The sequence below is a fragment of the Corythoichthys intestinalis genome, chromosome 19 (genome assembly GCF_030265065.1).
Source record: "Corythoichthys intestinalis isolate RoL2023-P3 chromosome 19, ASM3026506v1, whole genome shotgun sequence".
Classification (NCBI taxonomy): domain Eukaryota; kingdom Metazoa; phylum Chordata; class Actinopteri; order Syngnathiformes; family Syngnathidae; genus Corythoichthys; species Corythoichthys intestinalis.
In genome coordinates, this window is record NC_080413.1 from 32,113,204 (window position 1) to 32,134,207 (window position 21,004).

Below are 21,004 nucleotides of genomic sequence, written 5' to 3' on the forward strand. Positions count from 1 at the left end.
TAAGATCAAATGAACCACCAAGAAGCTTTGAACCAATTAGATGCAAAGCTTCATTGCTTCATGAAGGTTCAGTTGGCCATCACTGCTCCCTTGGAGGAGATGGTCAGCCTCTGCTGCCACCTGCTGTCAACACTGTTGTTGTCCAACATGCCTCCTAGCATGCATTTCAGCGCTACAGATCTAAATAACAATCAAAATTCATGTTCTGTGCTAATTATTTCTTCGGTTACTGTTCCAGTTGGTTCATTAATTGCTAGTTATGGTATGTGGTAACACTTCATTTGACAGTGGTGCCAAAAGACTCATAAGATCATCATAATTATGACATGACACTGCTATGAGCATTAATGAATGCTTATGAAGGATGTTATTTTGTGTCATCCAGCAAATTATCTCACTTTTGAATGGATACAAAGATCCGAGCTGGACTTAAATGGAGTTAGTGACATAATTAATAAGGTCATTAATGCCCATCCGCTGTCTATTATTAACCCAAATAAATCAACTAATAAGCCACACTGGACTATAAGCCACAGGATTCAAAATGAGGGGAAAAAAGTAGCGGCTTATAGTCTGAAAATTACAGTATGTTGCCTGATTTTATACTGGTAGCTTTTGTACATTGGTGCATATTGTATTTCGGCATTAAGCTAGCTGGTGCTAATAATAGAAATATATTCTGTATTTTAGTTCATAATATGCGTGATTTTCTTTGTTAAATGAGTTTAGCTTTACAGTTTACCTCACCTCGAGTTTAATTAACCACCAGAAAAACATCTATATTGGACTCTTTTTGTGGGACCGTTCAAAATCTGCAAAATTACCTTTTTTTTTCCCGGACTATAAGTCGCACCAAAGTATAACCGCACCAGCCCAAAAATGTGCAATGAAGAGGGAAGAAAGACATAAGTCGCACCGGAGTATAAGTCGCACTTTTGGGGGAAATTTACTTGATAAAATCCAACATATAGAACAGATATGTCATCTTGAAAGGTAATTTAAAATAAAAATACAATAGAGACCAACATGCTGAATAAGTGTACAATATGATAATGTTACTGTACATGATACATGAACAACGAAATGCAAACGTGGCCGGTATGTTAACGTAACATAAGGTAGCTTTTGTTTTTAAGAGTTATTCAGATAACTATAGCATAAAGAACATGCTCACAAGTTAACCAAACCATTAGTGTCACTCCAAAAAAAAAAAAAAAAACGCCAAAATAACATGTGAAGTGATATAATATAATATAATTTGTTAATTATAGTATAATTTGTTAACAATTTCATACATAAGTCGCTCCAGAGTTTAAGTCGCAGCCCCAGCCAAACTATGAAAAAAAAAAAACCCAAAAAAACTGCGACTTATAGTCCGAAAAATATGGTAGACTGTTTGGAGTTGCATATGCGTATGGCTGATTAGATATTGCAAGACTGATCACCGAGCTCCAGCTAGATTTTTTTCAATCTTAAATTCGACCAGCAACTAGTCAGTAACAAGTTCTAGCCATATATGCAGCCTTCTTTCGAACTTTGGTACCAGGTCCAAATTTGTTTGCTGGTTTTTAAAAATTATCCATTGAAAGGATGCTGCAGTCTTGGATTACTGTCTAAGAAAAACATTTTCTTTGGGAGTTGTCGCGTTTCTAAATCTTTAAAGAGAATCATATGATTTATTAAAAGTACAATTTTAGTGTATTTATTTATTTATTTATTTAATTAAAAATTATTATTATTTCAACAAGAATTGATGAAATCACTGGAATTTGAACTGATTTGAAATGTTTTTCGGACGCTGTTTATTTTGATGTATTTACACCAAAAGATATGAAGCTTATTAGCCTGTAAAATTTAATGTATTTGCCGCACCGGACAATAAGTCAAAGGCTTCAAAGTAAGGCTGGGCTGTATGGATCAAAAATTATATTCTGATGAAATTTAGGCTTAATATCAATATATAGGGCTCCAGACTGCGACCAAATGGTCGAATTTTGCAACTAAAATTAGAGCCAGTGCGAGTATTTTTTTCCATCTACTTGCACATGGGTGACCAGTAACATTGCGGGTTTAATGTATTCAAATGCGTTCACGAAAGAAACAGTCCGCACAAAACGGACTCTGACAAGCTGGCAACAGAACATAGAGTATGCAGTGTGTATATATAATATATATAAACACACACATCGAAACACACACACACTGTATGGCTCTCGTGAAATCACATTTTAAAATTTGTTGAGTCTTTTGGCTCTCTCGGTCAAAAGGTTCCGGACCCCTGACTTAAGCCCATACTATCTTTAGATTCTGCTTTTTTAAACTTCTTTTTCATATACAGTACGGTATATTGATTTTTTTTGTCATGAACGGGACGCGCATCCATGTTACACCTGGGTCTCCCTAAAAAGAAATCCCATGTTAACCTAATTTGTAAGCGGTATACTGGTTGATGTCAAAACTGATAGAGAATAAAATGTTGATTTATAAGTTTATAGTTTTATGCGTTTATTATTATTTTATTTGTGGGATAAAAGTGAAAATAAGAGGAAAACTTTGCATGTCGATTTAAAGTGTGTTCTCCTGAATCTCCTGCTTGCGTCCCTAAAATTTTGGGTCAGGGGCCACTGTGCTCCTTGTAAAAAAAATGTTAGGCTGGAGCCCTGATATACGTTTGAGTGACTAAGAGCAAATGTTCAACCCAAGTCAAGCCAAATTAGATGTGTAACAAGTAATTCTAGTTAAACTGACTATTTCAGTGGCATAATCAAATCAAACTAGAAAATGCAACTTCTGGTGAAATAGCGATGGTAGCTTCGCTTTGGCGGGAAAGTAACTTTTTGTTGATTTTGGGGATATCCAGGGTCACTTCCTGTTGATATCGGGTCACTTGAGTCGGGAAGGTGGAGTGAATGGAAGTTTTTGTGCAATTGAAATGAATGGCAAATAGGGCCATTGGAAATGAATGGGAAATTTTGCATATTACAAATAAATCGGCATGCTTTTTGGCAAATTTTAACCAAACCTTATGTTTTTAACAAAAGCTGAATAGAACTTTTGTGCCCCTCAGCATACTGATTTTTTAAAAACGTATAAATGATGTTATTAGGACAAAAATGGTAGGACAAATAACGCTTTGAATTTTTTTTTTCTTTTCAAAAAACCTGCGTTTTTGAACGAACGATCATATATGGGGTGTCAAACAAAAGAGAACTCGCGTCGCGTTATAATTGCGGTCGTTGTGGTGTGTGAACGGTGTCGGTGGGTCAAACGGTATTGGCTGGGCGGCACGCCAACGAAACGCCATTGAAAGAAAAAAAAGTATTATTATAAATGGTAGCTTTTGTATTACATGCAAAGCTACCATCTATAAAAAGTTTTCTTCACCTGGCTCGTGAAAATGCTCAGTTGTTCAAATAAAAAATGTAATAATAATATAATGTATCATAACAGGAGGACCTAAAAAAAAATAGAGCTCCGGAAGGTCTAAATTTGAACTGTATTGATATATGTAATAGTATAATTCCATATCACATTTAAAAATATATCAATATTTCAAAATGGGAGGAATAATATCGGCTTATAGTTCGAAAATTGCAGTTATTATTATTTTTTTAATACAATCTTAAAGAAAAAAACTTACTTTTTTTTTTTTTTCTTCTTCTTAAGTCTTTTATTATGAGCAATTGTTGTTGATTCAAGTACCGCTCATGGTGTGTGGTAGAACCGTGAAGCGATAGAGCACGTTTGGCTTTGACGGTGTTCACTTTCATTGGTCACGGATGCACAATTAAGTCTCTTTTAGAGAGCAGAAATGCTGGTTGCGTCCGGAAAAACACATACAGAGCAAATGGGTTCCAAATCTCGAGGACCGTTGCCCTGTTTCGCTCTTGTTTTGTGGATAACTCGCCCTAGATCCAGTTCATGGGAGAATTGAAAGCCTTTAAGTTGTTCAGGGCAGGCAAATGAGAATTGACAGATGATTTTAAAAGGAATTAGGTTGCTTGAATAGCCAAGACAATGATGATGAATGCTGTGCACCGTGGAGAAAGTGGGAGTTGGACTGGAACCAACGCCTGTCGTTCTTGGGGTTTTTGTGTAAACCCCTTTAAAGTATTGTGTCGCTGGTCTATTTTTGACGGTTTCTGCTTGTGTATTTTATTCGCTACAGTCTATCTGATTTCTTGTTTTTTTTATATATGTACTCAGGGATATTGTTGTCCTTATTTTTCCAAAAATCTGTGATATATATGTCTGTATAAAGATGGTACATGGTAAGATGATCTTTCGGTTTTTGGCATTTTTTTTTTTTCCGCTCGAGCATCTCATCGTTGACCGCCGAATGACCTCGCAGCCCAAGTGGGACAGAGGCCTCGGGGCTGGGAATTGGTTATTTCTGGGCCACAATGCTACTGTGCCGAAGTCTCCCAAGATAAGTGGGAGCGTGGCGGATTTGACTGGCGTTTACCAAAAGAGAAAAGAAACTGGGTAAAATCCCTTCTTTGGAGAACGTTGAATGTGGACCAGCGTGGCTTCATCACGGTGAATCACTCAAATGTCCTGGAGATCTAGAACAGATGGCCTCACTGTACAGTAGGTTCCCAGCTTATTGAGGATACAGTCTACAGTAATGTGTGGGGCTCTTACATCTTACCTTCGGCCCCTTTGTGGATATCACTTTACTTGGTTCGTTCCAGAATTGGAGGACATGATTCAAATGTCAAACAATCCACATACAAACTACCAACACGAGCTGTTGTAAATTTGCTTTTCCTGATAACTAATGACCAAGTTGAAAAATGAAATTACGTTTTTTTTTTTTTTTTAAGGTATGATTTGTTTCATTGTGTAAGTGTGGAAATATATGTGAATTATTATTGGTGGAACATGTGTCCCACAACATGCACCCAACCCCGTTACCGTAACGTTTTCATGGTAGAAGAAGAAAGCAGTTAATCACATGTAAACGCGGACACACGTTGGATTTTCTTGTGAGAGATGTCAACATGGGTCCCAAGAAGGTTAGTGCAGGTGGTAAAAAATGGAAAAAGGTGATGCTTAGCACTTAAATTAAGATGGAAATAATAGAAAAATATGAGTGTGGTGCGCGCGTCAGGGAAGTGGCACGACAATACTGCTGGAATATGTCCACGATCTCGACGGTCCTCTTCCTACCTCCGTTCACCAGTCTTTATAAGTTAAGGCGGCAGTCATCATTATTGTAGCATCGGCAAGGAAGTCGCCAGCTTCGTCAGGTTTTTAATCATTTATTTCAGAATTTGGGCAACACAACACAGCTTTTGTCTGTCGTATCCGATGCCAACAACAACAGAACATGAAAAGTTCTAACGCACCTTTCTCACTCTGTCGTCAGTCACATGGTGTGTTCAGGAACCGCATTCAAAACACAACCGGCACATTAGATTCCGATTCTTTACATAATTATTATTTTTAGTATTACTATTCCAAATTGTATTTACAGTGTATCACAAAAGTGAGTACACCCCTCGTCATTTTCCCGCCAAAATGTCATGTGACTCGTTACAGGAGTGCTGTCAGCATTGCTGCAGATATTGAAGAGGTGGGGGTGACATTTTGGAGGGAAAATGACAAGCAGTACTCAATTTGGACATTTAGGGATGTACGTACGTAGTTCCCATGCGGTGTACTCACTTTTGTTGCCAGGGGTTTGGATATCAATGGCTATTTTTGGAGTTATTTTGAGGGGAAAATAAATTAACTATATTATATAAGCTGCAAACAGACTACTTTTCATTGTGTCAAAGTGTCATTTTGTCATTGTTGTCCCATGAAAAGATATACTTAAATATCTGCAGAAATGCGAGGGGTGTACTCACTTTTGTGATACACTGTAATTATCTGCAGAAATGCGAGGGGTGTACTCACTTTTGTGATGCACTGCATTTGTTTTGCTTTGTGTAATTGCTATTTGTAATTGTACCAGCGGCATTTATGAAGGATTTAGCCTGAGTTTTTGGGCTGTGGAACGGAACGAATTAATCGAATTACTGTATAATGTATTCTAATGGGGAAATCCTGCTCCACATTCGACCATTTTGACTTAAAACAAGGTCCTAGAACGAATTAAATTCGTATGTAGAGGTATCACTGTATTACTATTTGTTCTTATTCCATACATCTAAAAGCTGGTAATTTTCCATCTAAATCAAGATAAATTGGTTTCAAATAATGTTTTGAACATTATCCAAATTTAAGAGCATTTCTGACAAACAAGCTTTAAGATTTAATGTACTAATTTATTGCTTAAAATAACTCTGTTAAGCTTATTTTCAGCTAGCTATTTTTCATATTTCAAGAAATCTGAGTAAAATGTATTTGAAGCAGATAATTTCACTTATTTTTAGTAGAGTCACACTGAAAACAAGGGAATTTAACTAGTTTAAGGAGGTGTGTTTTTGCAGAACAGGTAGTCTATAATGGAAATATAAAAACAGAATAAAAGATATCACTTTCTTAGGAAGTTGAATTGTTTTTTTTTCTTCTTTTTTTTATGCTTGGGGTCATGTAACCATCAGGATAACGGTACAAAAGAACACTGAGTCAATAACCAGGCCTTTGAAGTAAGGTTCAGGGTCTGCTAAGGTTGCTGATACATGTCAGACATATGTTTGCAATACTTTGTGAAGCATGGAGAAGCTGGGCCTTGTTTGTTTAGGTAGATTCACTTAATTTACAAAAAAAAAAAGGAGGGCGTATTTTACTTTGCTTGACGTCCTGTTTAAACCCGCGTGTTCTCTTCCATTCATAGGTGCGTATTCTCAGGTTTACAGAAAATGCAGCCAGACTGTGTCATGTTAGAAGAGTTGCACAGAACAGATAGTATAGTTGTGATACTCCACCCATGCTGTGTTGAACAGGTTTGTGAAGGAAATGCACCGATGTCCCTAGCTAGTAAAGATATATCCCTGCTAAACACTTCCGTATAAAAGACACACCACGGTCTGGTAAATCCAACTCAGCGTGACCTCGGCTTTAAAAGACTCTCTTGTTTTATTTAATGTCCAACAGCGTGTTTATTGGCTGCCAACTGAATGAGAAGCTCATCCAGGGAGCGAGGCGCCGCTTCTGTGAGTGCGTGTACACGGACATTACACACTGGGGCAAGGTTTTCAAACACTTCCTTAGCGCTGAATGACACAAATGACTCGGTCGACCCATCCCTCTACTCTCTCACCTCCTCCATCTCTTTTGTCCTTCCCCTCCCCCTACGGAGGGCTCACCCGTTGCCCGGGAAACTGTCCCAATTGTGCTATTAACAAAGGGAACGAAGGCTTTCTTGCCTCCCGGGAGGTGGTCCCCTCCGCCCCACACTCTGACCTCCTCGAACCTTGCGCCGCTCTGGCTTCCCCCCTGAGTGATGCATCAGTCGTTGCCATGGCGTTAAGGTTGGAAATTTGAAGAATTGGAATGGCAGCAGAGGGTGAGGAGGGAAAATGGCTTGATGAGAGGGGGTTGATGGGAAGAGTAGGTGACTGGGATTTTTTTCGGGGGGTAAAAAATCAGATTAGGCCGCCGCGATCATCAGTCACAGCTGCCTTCATTAAAAACCAATTGCGTTAGCATTTACAAAGACATATGCTGCCATATATGAATGCACTTAGGCGGTATTAATAATTGATAGAAGTCTGATCTTAATCATATTCAAAAGTGCTGCATAATCAGCAAACTGCTCAGGGGTGAATCTAAGGTCAAAACAGTATCTTTTCAGTCCTAACAGTTGGCACAAGTGTGATTTCGTCTAAATACTTTAATTACAAAAATGTAATTGTGGCTCTATAGTTTCAGCCACAATTGTGTTTAGCATTGGAAATGATTACATTTGTAATCTTTGCCATAAACGTTTAACATTTGGAAACCCGTGTTTCTCGCTCGTGTCTGTCTGTCCATCTGTGATCGGGATTATGCAAGAAAGGGCTGATTGTCTTTAAATTAGGTGAATGGGTGTAGCCTTCCTAGAGGGCATGAACTCTTCAACATATTTTGAATACTCATCATCACAATTAATTAAATCACCATAATCAAACCACTGTAATATCACCCGTTATACACAATGTAGTTGGCACAGAATTATCATTTTTCAAAATACATGTCATGATTATTTTTGGGGTCAAAACAAAATGCAGCCTACTTACACTATATACTTTATATTAAAATTAAATATATCTTGCGTGCAAATTATGTTTATTATTTCAAAGGAATTTTTAATGTTGGTCTTACTTTGCAAAAATAATCATACTGTACTCAAGATACATGAATGGAAACTGGAACTTGGAACTCACTAGTGAACAGTTTGGAAGCAAATTATATCAAGTTAGATTTTTGTGCTGATTTAAAACTAAATTTGGCATGCTGATTTCAAAATTGCAAACATTTACCTACATACCTACTCACTATGTTGTTACTATGAGCTCACTAGTGCTGCAACGATTAATCGATTAACTCGAGTATTCAATTAGAAAAAAATATTCAAATTAAATTTTGTTGCTTTGAGTATTCATTTAATTAAAGTGGCGTTGTAATGATTTATTTTGAAAGTGTTTGCATTTAGTTTCATTGATTAGGGTGGATACACTCCCCTCTGGTCTGCCTCTTTTCACATGGCTGAATCCAACTGCTCCCTGTTAAGACCAACGTAAGCTAAGTTTTTGTTAGAGCTAATGTTTTTCAATGTATTCTTAATTTAGTTTATTGGTATATTTAGCTGTTTTTTGTTAGTATATGTGTCTGAACCATATAAGAAGATTGTTTAAAAAAAAAAAAAAAACTAGCATTTTATAGCATTTAAGCGAGCGGACTTTTGCTATGCAAGTTAGCCATTTGTTATTTTGTTGTACATAGATCCTCATTTAATTTTTAAAATTTTTTTTATACCGTTTGAGGCTCAGCTCAAGTATTGTCATTTTTCATGTTTCTTATCCGATTACTCAATTATTCGAATTAACTAGTCCATCAAGTAATCGACTACTAAAATATTCGATAGCTGCAGCCCTATAGCACACAATAAAAGAGTAGCCATATTATTTTTAAAAGCCTAAGTGTTAAGCAAAAATTCCAGTCATGCATTTTTCTCTCATATTTTACTGTAATTTAAAAAAAATAAAACAAGCACATATTAAAATATCCTCATATTTTGAGAACAGTGGTCCTAAAGTAAAAAAACGTGACGTAATGGAGAAAAACAGATCAGTTGTCAAACCGCTCTCTCTCCCTCCCTCCCTCCTTCCTTCCTTCCATCCCTTCTTCCTTCCTTCCGTCCGTCCAAACACACTTAGCCATTTAGCTTAGCTTAGTTCTACTTCCTCTTAGCACTTTTGAATAGACTTGTCACCCGTCCTTTGAAATTAGGAATCCTTCCGAATTGGGGATTCACAGTTGCGTTCCGTATCGAATCCAATACGGAATATATATATAAATAGATACATTTCTATGCATTTTAGAAGTTTTGAGGATTTCGTCGCCTGTACTGCTTTGGGCGCAAGGAGGGTGTCCCTTATTTCTATTTCTGAAAGGTAACAACCCTACCTTTGAAAAGGGCCTAAAATTACTATGGCATTTCTTTCAGGAAAAGACAATAAAAGTAAAGTAGACGAAGTGAATTGACCAGGGATTGTTTCTCCGGTCCACCCCCTTTCCTCTGCATAGCAGTCCTGCTGTTGCAGCCTCAAACTCTTTGTATTCATTCACGTTTTGTCTTCAAATGTTTTATCAGGTTCGAGGTATTGAAACTGCCAGTTATATCTCCACCTCTCGAAACTTCTAGGTCGCAAAGCAGCCATTGTACTTGACGGAGGTTCTATGCTGAAATATTTCCAGACCGCCGACATTTCTTCTCCTGGTTTGTTTTTCCTCTATATGAAAAATCTGCCCCGGCATTTGTTAAGAGCGACTATTGGCTCGCTCTCATCGGTCTGGGGCAGGCCAATAGCGATAGCTGCTTGGCATGCAAAGTGATCAAGTGTCATCAAACAACAGAGTGTAGTGAGTGTCAGGAGAAAGAAGGCTGCGTTCAAGTGATACCAGTAAATGGTATCGGGGCCCTTTTAGGTTGGTACTCACCGATACCGATACTACCATTTTAGTTACATAGATACATACATTTAAACTGTAACAATCAAACCTGTTCTCAAAACACTTATAAAATTTCTACCTTAATTAACAACATTGATTTTAAATACAATGACAAATGGATGATTTTTTTTTTTATTTTCATTTTTTTGAAGCAATAGACTGCACCTAGCACAAATAACGTAATGTGAAAGAAGATGTACTTAAGTATGCAAATTGTGCATTTCTTAGCCCGCTGATAATGGAATAAATCATGTTTAAACACAAAAATTGACACTGCTTTTGAGCGCAGCCATTGTGTGACAAACGTGACGTCGGCAACGCCACCGGTGTATAGCACATAAACGCTGATACAGATAAAAAGAAGCTAAGAAAACAGGCACAAATCTTTTGCAATTGTCTGTCTTTCTCCTTTCTCTGTCTGAGACTCAGACCAAGCCCGCTTCACCTCCTGGGTTCATTAAAGCTCGTTTGCTAATATCTGATAGCAAATGCGTGATGAGTGGGGGGGAGGCAATCTGAGATACTTGAATTTGATTGGCTAAAATAGTACTTCCGGGAAATATTGGCTAATATTTACATTTTCCTCCAATGATACACAAAAAATGAAAATTCTGTGTCCTTTTACTTCATTAAACAAGATTGTTTCCCTTGGGATGCACGTGATCAAGGACTCCCTTTAAATGCCCTTGAACAGCGCATTCATATATCATTTACTACCTGTAAAAATACAAATTACCAAACTAAAACAAGTGGGTTTTTTTCCCGCTTGAGCTTTTTGATAGAGAAGACTTTCTATTAGGGCTGTCCCAAACTATTTTTCTCCCGATTAGTCAGCGGACTTTTTTTTAAGGATTAATTGACTAATCTAAAAAAAAAATATTTTTTTTTACACTAGCAATTCCGTGTTTTTTGACACTTGTTAATTCACAAAAATATTTTTGGGAACACTTAAATTATTTATTAAAGTACAAATAAACATGTAAATAATAAGAATAACAAATAAACAATGAGGTCAAATGCTGAATGTTATGTAAACAGATTCAGAAAACTGACTTCACCTTTCCAACATGATTCAAAACAGTTCTTCAAAAAAAAAAAAAAAAATCAAACATTAATATTATATTATACTACTATATATAATAGTATTATAATAATTATAATAATTATTCATTGCCAATCCGATTTTTCATAAATTGTGTCATTTTAAAGCTATTCTTAGTGTAGAATCTTAATTCTGAAGAATGTGAGATTAACTCTTGAAATCGTTATTTATATGTTGAACATGACATTCTTTTATTTTGAAATGTCTGCCAGAAGTACATTCGCTAAACCGCTAACCGTAAGCTTTACACTCCGCAAAAAAGTGCGCTTTTTTGTCATTGCAAGTGGTGTCGGTAATAAATTTTCTTTTCCCCCTCCTTTTTTTCATTTGCAAATGCTGTTAACCAGCGATTTTTCATGTTTAAAGTGTCACCTTTTACTTTACTTTTACTACCAATGTTTTATAGCAGGCTAAAGCGCTTAGTAGGTTGTCTCCCCCCCCCTAGCGTCAATGTAGCAATGCTAACGTTTACAGTGTTTAATATAGATGTGTTTCCTTATTTTGTATGTCTGAACTTTAATTCTACGGCGTGTTGATGACCAATAAACATCTGTGAAAAGAACTGGAGTCTCATATGCCATCAACACGCATGTGTACATGCACGCACAAATATATGCACGCACGCACGCGGCGATAAAACGCAGCCGTGAAAATTTCATTTTTATTTACTGTGCGATAAGTGGATTTATTGCATATCGCAACAGGCTTAGCAACTTCAATAATGTCGTTAGATCATTAGATGGACTTGCAATCTGCCAGCTTGCTGTCTCCTGTCGTCTTCCAAAATTACAAATGGGTGACAGCGCTTTAGGTGTTAATTCACGGCTGGCGTGCAGCCTGGTATACAAGCTTCGCATTGAAGATACAGGACACAACAGTGTACCCTCCTTTGTTTCATTGACATAAGTCAATGTTTTGGCCACTCTGGTGAGCTTTTTTGGCTTTGAGCCACTTTCCTTGCCATTCTCAACTTTTCACGCATATATTTTTTTATCTCTTCATTAACCGTCGAAGGAATGTTGTGCTCGTCGATGCATTTACGTCATCGAGGATGTCGACTACGTCGACTAGTTGGGGCAGCTGTACTTTCTATAACTTCTTCTGGGCCCTCCACAACATAGGGAGCTTTTCATCTCTGTCGAGATGAACCACTTCAACATCCAGTCCGTCCTTGACACCCATTATACGACTGCTATTGGCGCAATATTTTACAATCTTTGCGTGTTAGAGAGAGATAGTAGAGCCGTAAATAGCAGAGCATAGCTTCCATAGAAAATAATGTGAATAGCAAACCATAATCAGGTGGGGGTGTTCATTGTTGCACAATTTTAAAAGGAATTTTAACAAAACAGCAAATTTGTTGTAACATATTATTGAACACCTCAGCACACAATTTTGTAATATTATTTTACAATATATTTTTTGTTAACTTTATTAAGTTCTAACTTTCAAAATGAAGGCCAACAATGCTTAATTTTTACCCAAGATGGCATACATGAATATTTAATACAGTAAGTCTAAGTTGATTGAAATGTTATTGTAGACAGTGCGAGCCATCACCTGTGCAAGATTACATGCAAAGATAATTGAACCAGCGGTAGGCCAGCTGTTTCTAGCGTCGCCATTAACATTCAATCCCCCACGGAGAAGCCCCCTCAGGCATTATTGAATGGATCGGTGCTAGCAGTTGCTTGGGCTCAATGGGCTTTATGAGACATACATCCAATGCCAGCCTGCACGGTGGCTGTTAACTCTTGGAATAAAATGGCTGTCGGCGTAGTAAAGAGGTGGAGGAGGGGAGCTTCGGAAGAAAAACTTTGAATAGTGAAGGGGGTTAAAAATAGGCAAGCATGGTGAATAGGAAGAAGAGTATAACACGAGCTCTTTTTATACAGCGACATCATTTGCTCTTGTTTGCTTTGTGTGTCCAGCCATTGCGGTGTCGCTCCACTGTATGTATATGTTGCCTTAAATGAACTATGTCAGTAGCCTGCAGTAAACTAAGCCATCAGAGATGGAAAAAAATGCAAGATATGGAATAAGAAAATTTATCACTGTGTAAATGCATATTCAGCAGCTCTGGAAAATAATGTATAAAAACTGCAAAGGGTTACAGTCAAACTCATTTTATTCTTTGTGATGTTGGATCAAATACAACACCAGTGCTAATGAATTATTTTGATGTCCAACTCTATTACCCATAAGTGAAAAAATGGTCGTAATTTCACACACACAAAAAAAAGTTTCAAACTAGGGCTGAACAATATTGGAAAAAACTGACATTGAGACTTTTTGTGGTTTTACTAAATATTGCGATATATATTACAATATTAAAACTAGGAGTGGGAACCTCAGGGGACCTCACGATACGATACGATTCGCGATACAAGGCTCACGATAACGATTATATCACGATACAGCGATTATCGATATATTGGTCAGAAATTGGATACATGACATTCTACGATACAACTGTTGAAACGATAAAAAAAAAAAAAAAAAATTAGAAAAAATACTGTTTGAGTCATTTATTAAACAGTGACACCTTTTCTGTGCAACACTGCTGTAAAATATAAATCTACTGCAAATTGTGCCCCTGCACATATAGAGGAAACAAACCACGACCACTGATCATGATGAAGGGCACCCTTAATTTCTTTAAAGTTTTAAATCTTTAAAAAAAAAAATAATAATAAAAAGTGCCGTAGGTGTCAGCAGTTGAGCTTGGAGTGGGGCAATGATACAATTGGTGGGTCTTTTCTTCGTATATGAACTTTGTTGCTTGGTTTGAGCACTTCCGCTATCTGCTTCAGCATTTAAGATGTCAGACTTGCTCAGTCACAGTCTTCCTCACCTTAAAAACAACAAAATAAAATAAAAAATATTAGCTACTTCATAGTGTTTGAGTTGAAATCCTGATTTTTTTTGTGTTGGAAGTATTGAATTAAAAAAATATATGAATTGAATGTATAGAAATTAAAAATTCAATAAATACCTATTTTTAATATGTAGGCTACATTAATTATCATGCACATCACTTTATATATCTTGGAACCTATTCAAACCATTTTTATAGCTTATTGTATCAAAATGACAGTAATAACAGTTTGTGTAGTAAACTAGATGGAAAGTGGTTCTGAAATAATATCAAATAAATCTGTAAATTCATGTGGGCTTGTTCGATATTCATTTTCATCCAGTTTAGGGTCCTGGTTTATTTTATATCATTCAACATCAAATGTCATCAAAATAATACATGTAAATTAAAAAGTCAATTACATTGCAAAACTTTACCTCAAGTGATGAAAGCGAAGCTCACAAACTCCGGTGTCCACTACGTCACCAGCTCCCAGTGAAACTCATTTTTCTTAGACAATTCTTGCATACAGCAAAGTCCTTGTTCACCTTACTTCCTTTCTTGTTGGTGTAAAATCTAAAATGTGTCCCCATGTTGGATTTGTAGCAATATTTTTCTCATTTTTTCCTCCACCGTTCTCACGGAGCTTTTTTATTTTTTCAACCCACTTGGAGCTACCTCTTCTTCTCTAGACAACTTGTGCGCAATTTACCCTCACCGCCACTTCTGAGCGCCCCTAGTGGACCGCCAAGGAATTGCTCAACAAACATTGAGCAGTTTACAGCATCCATACTCCATTGTATGGCCAATATGTTAAATAAAAGTATCGATACTTGGCGGGAACATATCGATAACCCATCGGGTTGTAAAATATCGCGATATATCGCTGTATCGAGATATTGTCACACTCTTAATTAAAACTAGAAGAATTTTCACCAGATGACGTGAATAGCTGTTTGGGAAGACTTTGGTTGACTCACCATGACCACATTGTATTCATATAATACCATTTAATCCAGGCTAATGGGGTTCATCTGAGAATAATGAAGATTGCTGTGTATAAAAGGGATCCAAGAAGCCATATCTCTGCACAAAATAAGATGATTTATTTAATTTGTAGATATATATTTCCATTTATTCACACAAATATACATCTGTTCATTTCACATGGTTGTACATGATATTTTCGAAGCTGAATGTTTTATCTACAGTACAAGGACTAGCTATGGGTGGCACTCGACAGCAATATAACTGGTATGCGCGCCGGGATTTGGGGCACTTCTTCTGGGGTCACCTCGTTATGTATATATCTCAGATGATTCATGCTTACTTTTTGTTCCTGAATTGCGTGTCGTCATCTTTTGTTCGAAAAACCTGTAAAATGGAAAAATGGACTTTATTTAACTTCACACTGTATTTCACACTTTAACAGCAGAAAATATATTAAACATATTTAAAAAAAAAAAAAAAAAAAAAAAAAAAAAAGCTGGTGCTCCACACAGCCTAGTAATCTTTAAAACACACTTTGACAGATTTCACATACAGTGATACCTCTACTTACGAAATAATTGGGCTGGAAGTTGTTTCGTAAACTGAAAATTGAAACATGTTTTCCATGTAAATACCATATTCTGTCCCCCCCCCCCCCCCCAACCCCCCCCCCCCGAAATTCAGGACATAAATCTTCTATAGAACATGAAAAATGCATCAAAACATAACAAACATAACAAATACATGTTACATTTAGATTATTGTACAGTAAACAACGAGAATTGTCCATAGGCCTGTTGTGATAACAAATTTTAGTAGGCAATATATTGTTTCATAAATTATTGCCAACATGCGATATTGTCAATTTTTTTTTAAACCAATCCACCACAAATGTACTGACAATACATTAAAAAAAATCACCTATTCAAATACAAGAATTTTTTATTCTTAAATAAAACACAAATTATATTAAAAAACTGTAAATATTAAAAAAACACACAAACTGCATAACAACTCATCTTAAAGCTAGTTAAGTGAAGAATACAAAATAGGTGAGAAACCCAATTGCATTTTTGTTGTCTGCCAATTGGAGCCCATTTAAAGTGTTTATTTGATCCAAAATGACTGTCATCTTGGTCTGCAAAGTTCACATGTTAACAAATTTGAAGGCAAGGCAACGCAAATTTATTTATATAGCACAATTCAACACAAGGCAATTCAAAGTGAACATCACATGGAGATCATAAAAAATCACATTAAAATCAATAGAACGTTAAAAAAAAGACAATCGGAATAGGAAATGAAATTATACATTAAAATTGCTTTTAATGATGAATAGAATAAAAAAATAAAACAAATACTACTATTACTACTGCTAATAATTGAAATCCGCAATGGAAATGAGAATAGAAAGCAAATAGAATGAAATATATAGACAGTTATGGATATGCAGTGCTAAACAAAAGCGTTTTTAGCCCTGATTTAAAGGAGCTAACAGTTTGAGCATACTTCAGACCTTCAGGTAATTTGTTCCAGAGGTGAGGAGCATAATAACTAAATGCTGCCTCACCCTGCTTGGTTCTTGTTCTTGGAACATACAGGAGACCGGTTCCAGATGACCTTAGGGGTTTAATATTGATGTGTTTCCTTATTTTATATGTCTGAACTTTAATTCTACGATGTGTTGATGACTAATAAACATCGGTGAAAGAAGCTGGAGTCTCATATGCAATCAACACGCATGTGCTGGGTGCACGCAGCGCACGCAAATGCACGCACGGGGCGATAAATCTCAGCCGGGAAAGTTACCGCATATTTTGCATATTGCGACAGCCTTAGTTGTGCATAATGTAAAAAACAAAAAATAGAGCAAAGAATTAAAGTTACACTCGCATGGAGCTGTCGGAACACCTCATGGCCCGAAAAGGGCGAATATAGAGGATGCTGGGATACACACATACACATACAGTAGAGGTCCCTCTTAGCCAATTGGATGCAGGGAAGATGCAATGCAATAGCCAATGGCAGATATAAGCATGTTAAGTTCAGTAAACTCTGGGAGCTGCAAGTAGCAGCCAATACTTTATTTTTGCCATTCATATCCTTAAAATTATTACGTAACAATAGGCATTTTCCCTATAAGTCATGTCGTAACTTGAAAATTCCATATGAAGAGACGTTCGTAAGTAGATGTACCGGTACTCGTACAGACACGTTCAATTAAAAGATTATATATATATATATATATATATAATAAAAATCTCATGTCCTGCGATGGACTAATGTACATGCGCACACTGCGATGGTGATGTTCAAACAATATATTGTGCAGGCCTATTTCAAACTAGCATTGTTGTCGCAGAGTGATTTTGAAATGCCCATATAAATCGTGAATGTGAGGTAATTTTAGTTGCAGTTATGACATGGACACAGGACTCCCAATTTGCTAGTGAACCTAGTCAGAAAGTTTTACTTTTGAGGTAAAACAACTTCATGTTGTTGTTTTAATATGAGAAAAGACCAAACAGTTCTTCTAAGTCATTTTTCCTGAACATAATGGGAGTGAGTTCTTTGTGCACTAAAGGCCAAGTCATTATAATCCTTTTACATAAACGCATCACATGTGGGTGGCAGACTGCCCTACATGATACTATGAGTGGATTTTGAGAATGTTATTACCACTGAAACATACTTTAAAACAATCCGACGAGTGCAATCTATTTTAAGTATTATATTTGATTGATTTCTTAATCAAAGTTTGCCGTTATGAATGTTAGGATTTTATTCAATTTCATGAAATAGTCCTAAAAAACTGGTCTGTTTTAAATTAGAGTGCACATCTTTTTAAAGTCAGTAGCAGATCTCCGTAATACACTCCCTTCTACAAATGCAGACAAATAAATTACCCCCACCACCTTTACTCGCCCTTCCCCCTCTTTCTGCCACTGTCTGTCATACTAGCTTTTGCTTTAGTGCAGAAAGCCTTTTCACATCAGGTGCACCCAGAGTTGTTACAATTTGAATATATTGAATTTTGTGAGATTTCAATATTCACGCGTGTGTATATGATTTTATTTTTTTCCCTCAGGCCTTGATTTCCACTCAATGTAGCATAGCTGACATCATGCTGTTTTTTAGACTAAATCAACAACTACATCATCAACAGTTCCTCACTTTGAGCAAATTATCCAATCAACTAATGATTATATTGCCCATCCCTTGTCACAATCCTAATTGATGATGATGAGTGTAATCATGTCATTGAAGTACATTAGTGTACTTCCCTTGTTACTTTAGTTTGTGTGTACACAGAGTGGCTCGGTGTGTCACTCGCTCACAGCGTGGTCCTCCTTGCTATACAAAAGCCCTGTCAGTAGCATTAAATGTGTGTGTGTTGGAAGTTGATGAGAAGGAAGATGGACGCGGGGGGCGCAGAGGATTATTAGAGACAAGGGCCAGTGTTGTTTTTACACTCATCAATTGCAACTGTCAGACGACATGCTCCGTTGCCTCCTTTGTGCGTCTTTGGCCCACATCTCACAAAAGCAAAAACACTTAAAACACACTTCCTGTGTCTTCTGTGCGCCCTCCGCCTTTCCCCGGCAGCCCTTCCACCCCATGGTCAACTTGCAGTGCTCTCCCGATCTGCGGATGTTCCTGTGCGCCCTCTACGCGCCTGTGTGCACCGAGTACGGCCGCATGACGCTGCCCTGCCGCCGGCTATGTCTGCAGGCCAAAAGCGACTGCTACAAACTCATGGACATGTTTGGTGTCAGCTGGCCGGACGAGATGGACTGCAACAGGTTGGTACCGGCAGGTTCAAAACTGTTATAGTGTCAGCATGACATCTGTTGACAAACATCATGAAACACACTTGTTCTTCTGTCCATTAATCAATCACGTATGACATTTTGGAAGACAAGTCAAGTCACAACACAGTGAAGAACTAGGGTCCTTTGGGCACTCTGTAAAAAGAAAAACAACATCACATTGTTAAGATAAACCCTTAAATTTATGGTCTAATAACGTTGAAAAAAACAGGAATACCATAAAGCATTTACTGTCAAACAGAGGTGGGTAGTAACGCCTTTACATGTACATTTACTCAGTTGCATTTACTCGAGTATCTGTTTGAGAAAAATGTACTTCTAAAAGTAGATTTACCTCGCCATACTTTTTACTTGAGTAGATTTGTGAGGAAGAAACGCTACTCTTACTCAGCTACTCTGGGCTACACTACTCATTAACATGTTCCTCTTCATCCTACATATTAGATTTTACTTTTATTTTTGCTAGAGATGCCAAGAGTGGCTCTACTAGTTTCACCAATGAGATGTCGCAACAATAATGACATGACCCCATTATACCAATCAGATTCAAGCGTGCTGTTTCATGATCATGCCAACCTGTTCGATCATGTGGTGTCTTTAAAGCACCGTAAAAAAATTAAGTATATGCTATAAAGCACTTCTGTCAACATGACTTGAAAGCGCAGATTTTAATCTCCCAGTTTTATTTGGCATCGACTGACCACAGAAAACCGGAGATATAATCCTTTTAGTTTTATAATAGGAAATATGTTTTCTCTACCAATGCTCTTTGGATAAATCATGCTGTTTATTTAGATTTTTTTTCTCTTGCTGGAATTCAATGATTATTATTAATTCATTCATTATTATTATTATTATATTATTTTTGCATTTCTTTGGCTTAATGCGGTTATCTTGTAGATTATAGTAAAGTATAATAATAACAGTTTATGTCGGTAACTTTGTGTTGGGAAAAAAAATACTATTGTTTAAAGAAAATTAAACATCAAAAGCTGTTACTCACAATGTTATTCAATACTTGAGTATTCTTTTCACTTAATACTTTTTACTTGTACTTCAGTACATTTTTTGGATGACTACTTTTACTTGAATACCATAATTTTCGGAGAATAAGCTGCTACTTTTTTCCTTCATTTTGAATCCTGCATTTTATAGTCCAGTGCGGTTTATTTGTTAATTTATTTGGGTTAAAATGTTACACTTCATTTGACAGCTGCGTCACAAGACTGTCATAAGACTGTCATAACTATGCCATGGCACTGTCACGGGCATTGATAAATGCTTATGACAGATGTCATTATGACTCATCTGGCAAATTATATCACTAACTGCATTTATGACCAGCTTGGATCTTTTTCATTCATTGAGAAGTGAGATTATTTGCCGAATAACACTAAATGACATCTGTTATACAGTGGGGAGAACAAGTATTTGATACACTGCCAATCAAATACTTGTTCTCCCCACTGTAGGCATTCATTCATGCTCATGACATTGTCATGTCATATTTATGACAGTCTTATGGCGCCACTGTCGTATAAAATGTTACCAAATACAATGATTAGCAATTAATGAAACAACTGGAATAGTAACTGAAGAAATAATTGGCACAGAACATGAATTTTAATTGTTATTTGCATCTGCAGTGCTGCAGTGCATGCTAGGACGCATGTTGGACAACAACTGCGCTGACAGCAGGTGGCAGCAGAGGTTCACTGTCTCCCCCAAGGGAGCAGTGATGGCCAAATGAAGCTTCTTGAAGCAATGAAGCTTTGCAGCCAATTTTTTCAAAGCTTCATGGTGGTTCATTTGGTCTTATGACAGTCGTATGATGCTGCTGTCAAGTAAAGTGCCACCGGTTAATATCTTTTGGTGTAAATATCCCATAATACAGTGAGGACAGCTTCGGTTTATAGTCCAGTGCGGCTTGTCTATGAACAAATGCCATTTTCGTGCCAAGTTTGGTGGGTGGCATCTTATACTCAGGTGCGCTTTATAGAGTGAAAATTATGTTAATTTTATTTAAGAGTAATGCCACTATTACTTAAGTAACGTTATGGGTTACTCTAGCCACCACTGCTGTCAAAAGAAGTAATTAACTGCCATTGACAGCGATAG

The 21,004-nt window shown here is 36.9% G+C and overlaps 1 protein-coding gene across 1 annotated transcript in view; it reads left to right on the forward strand.

The window, feature by feature from the left end:
• fzd3a (frizzled class receptor 3a) overlaps positions 1-21,004 on the forward strand; it is a 64,937-nt gene that overhangs the window by 14,996 nt on the left and 28,937 nt on the right. Inside the window, exon 3 of the mRNA XM_057822571.1 lies at positions 18,663-18,859. Within this exon, the coding sequence (XP_057678554.1) occupies positions 18,663-18,859 (197 nt within the window). The remainder of the gene's footprint in view (positions 1-18,662; positions 18,860-21,004) is intronic.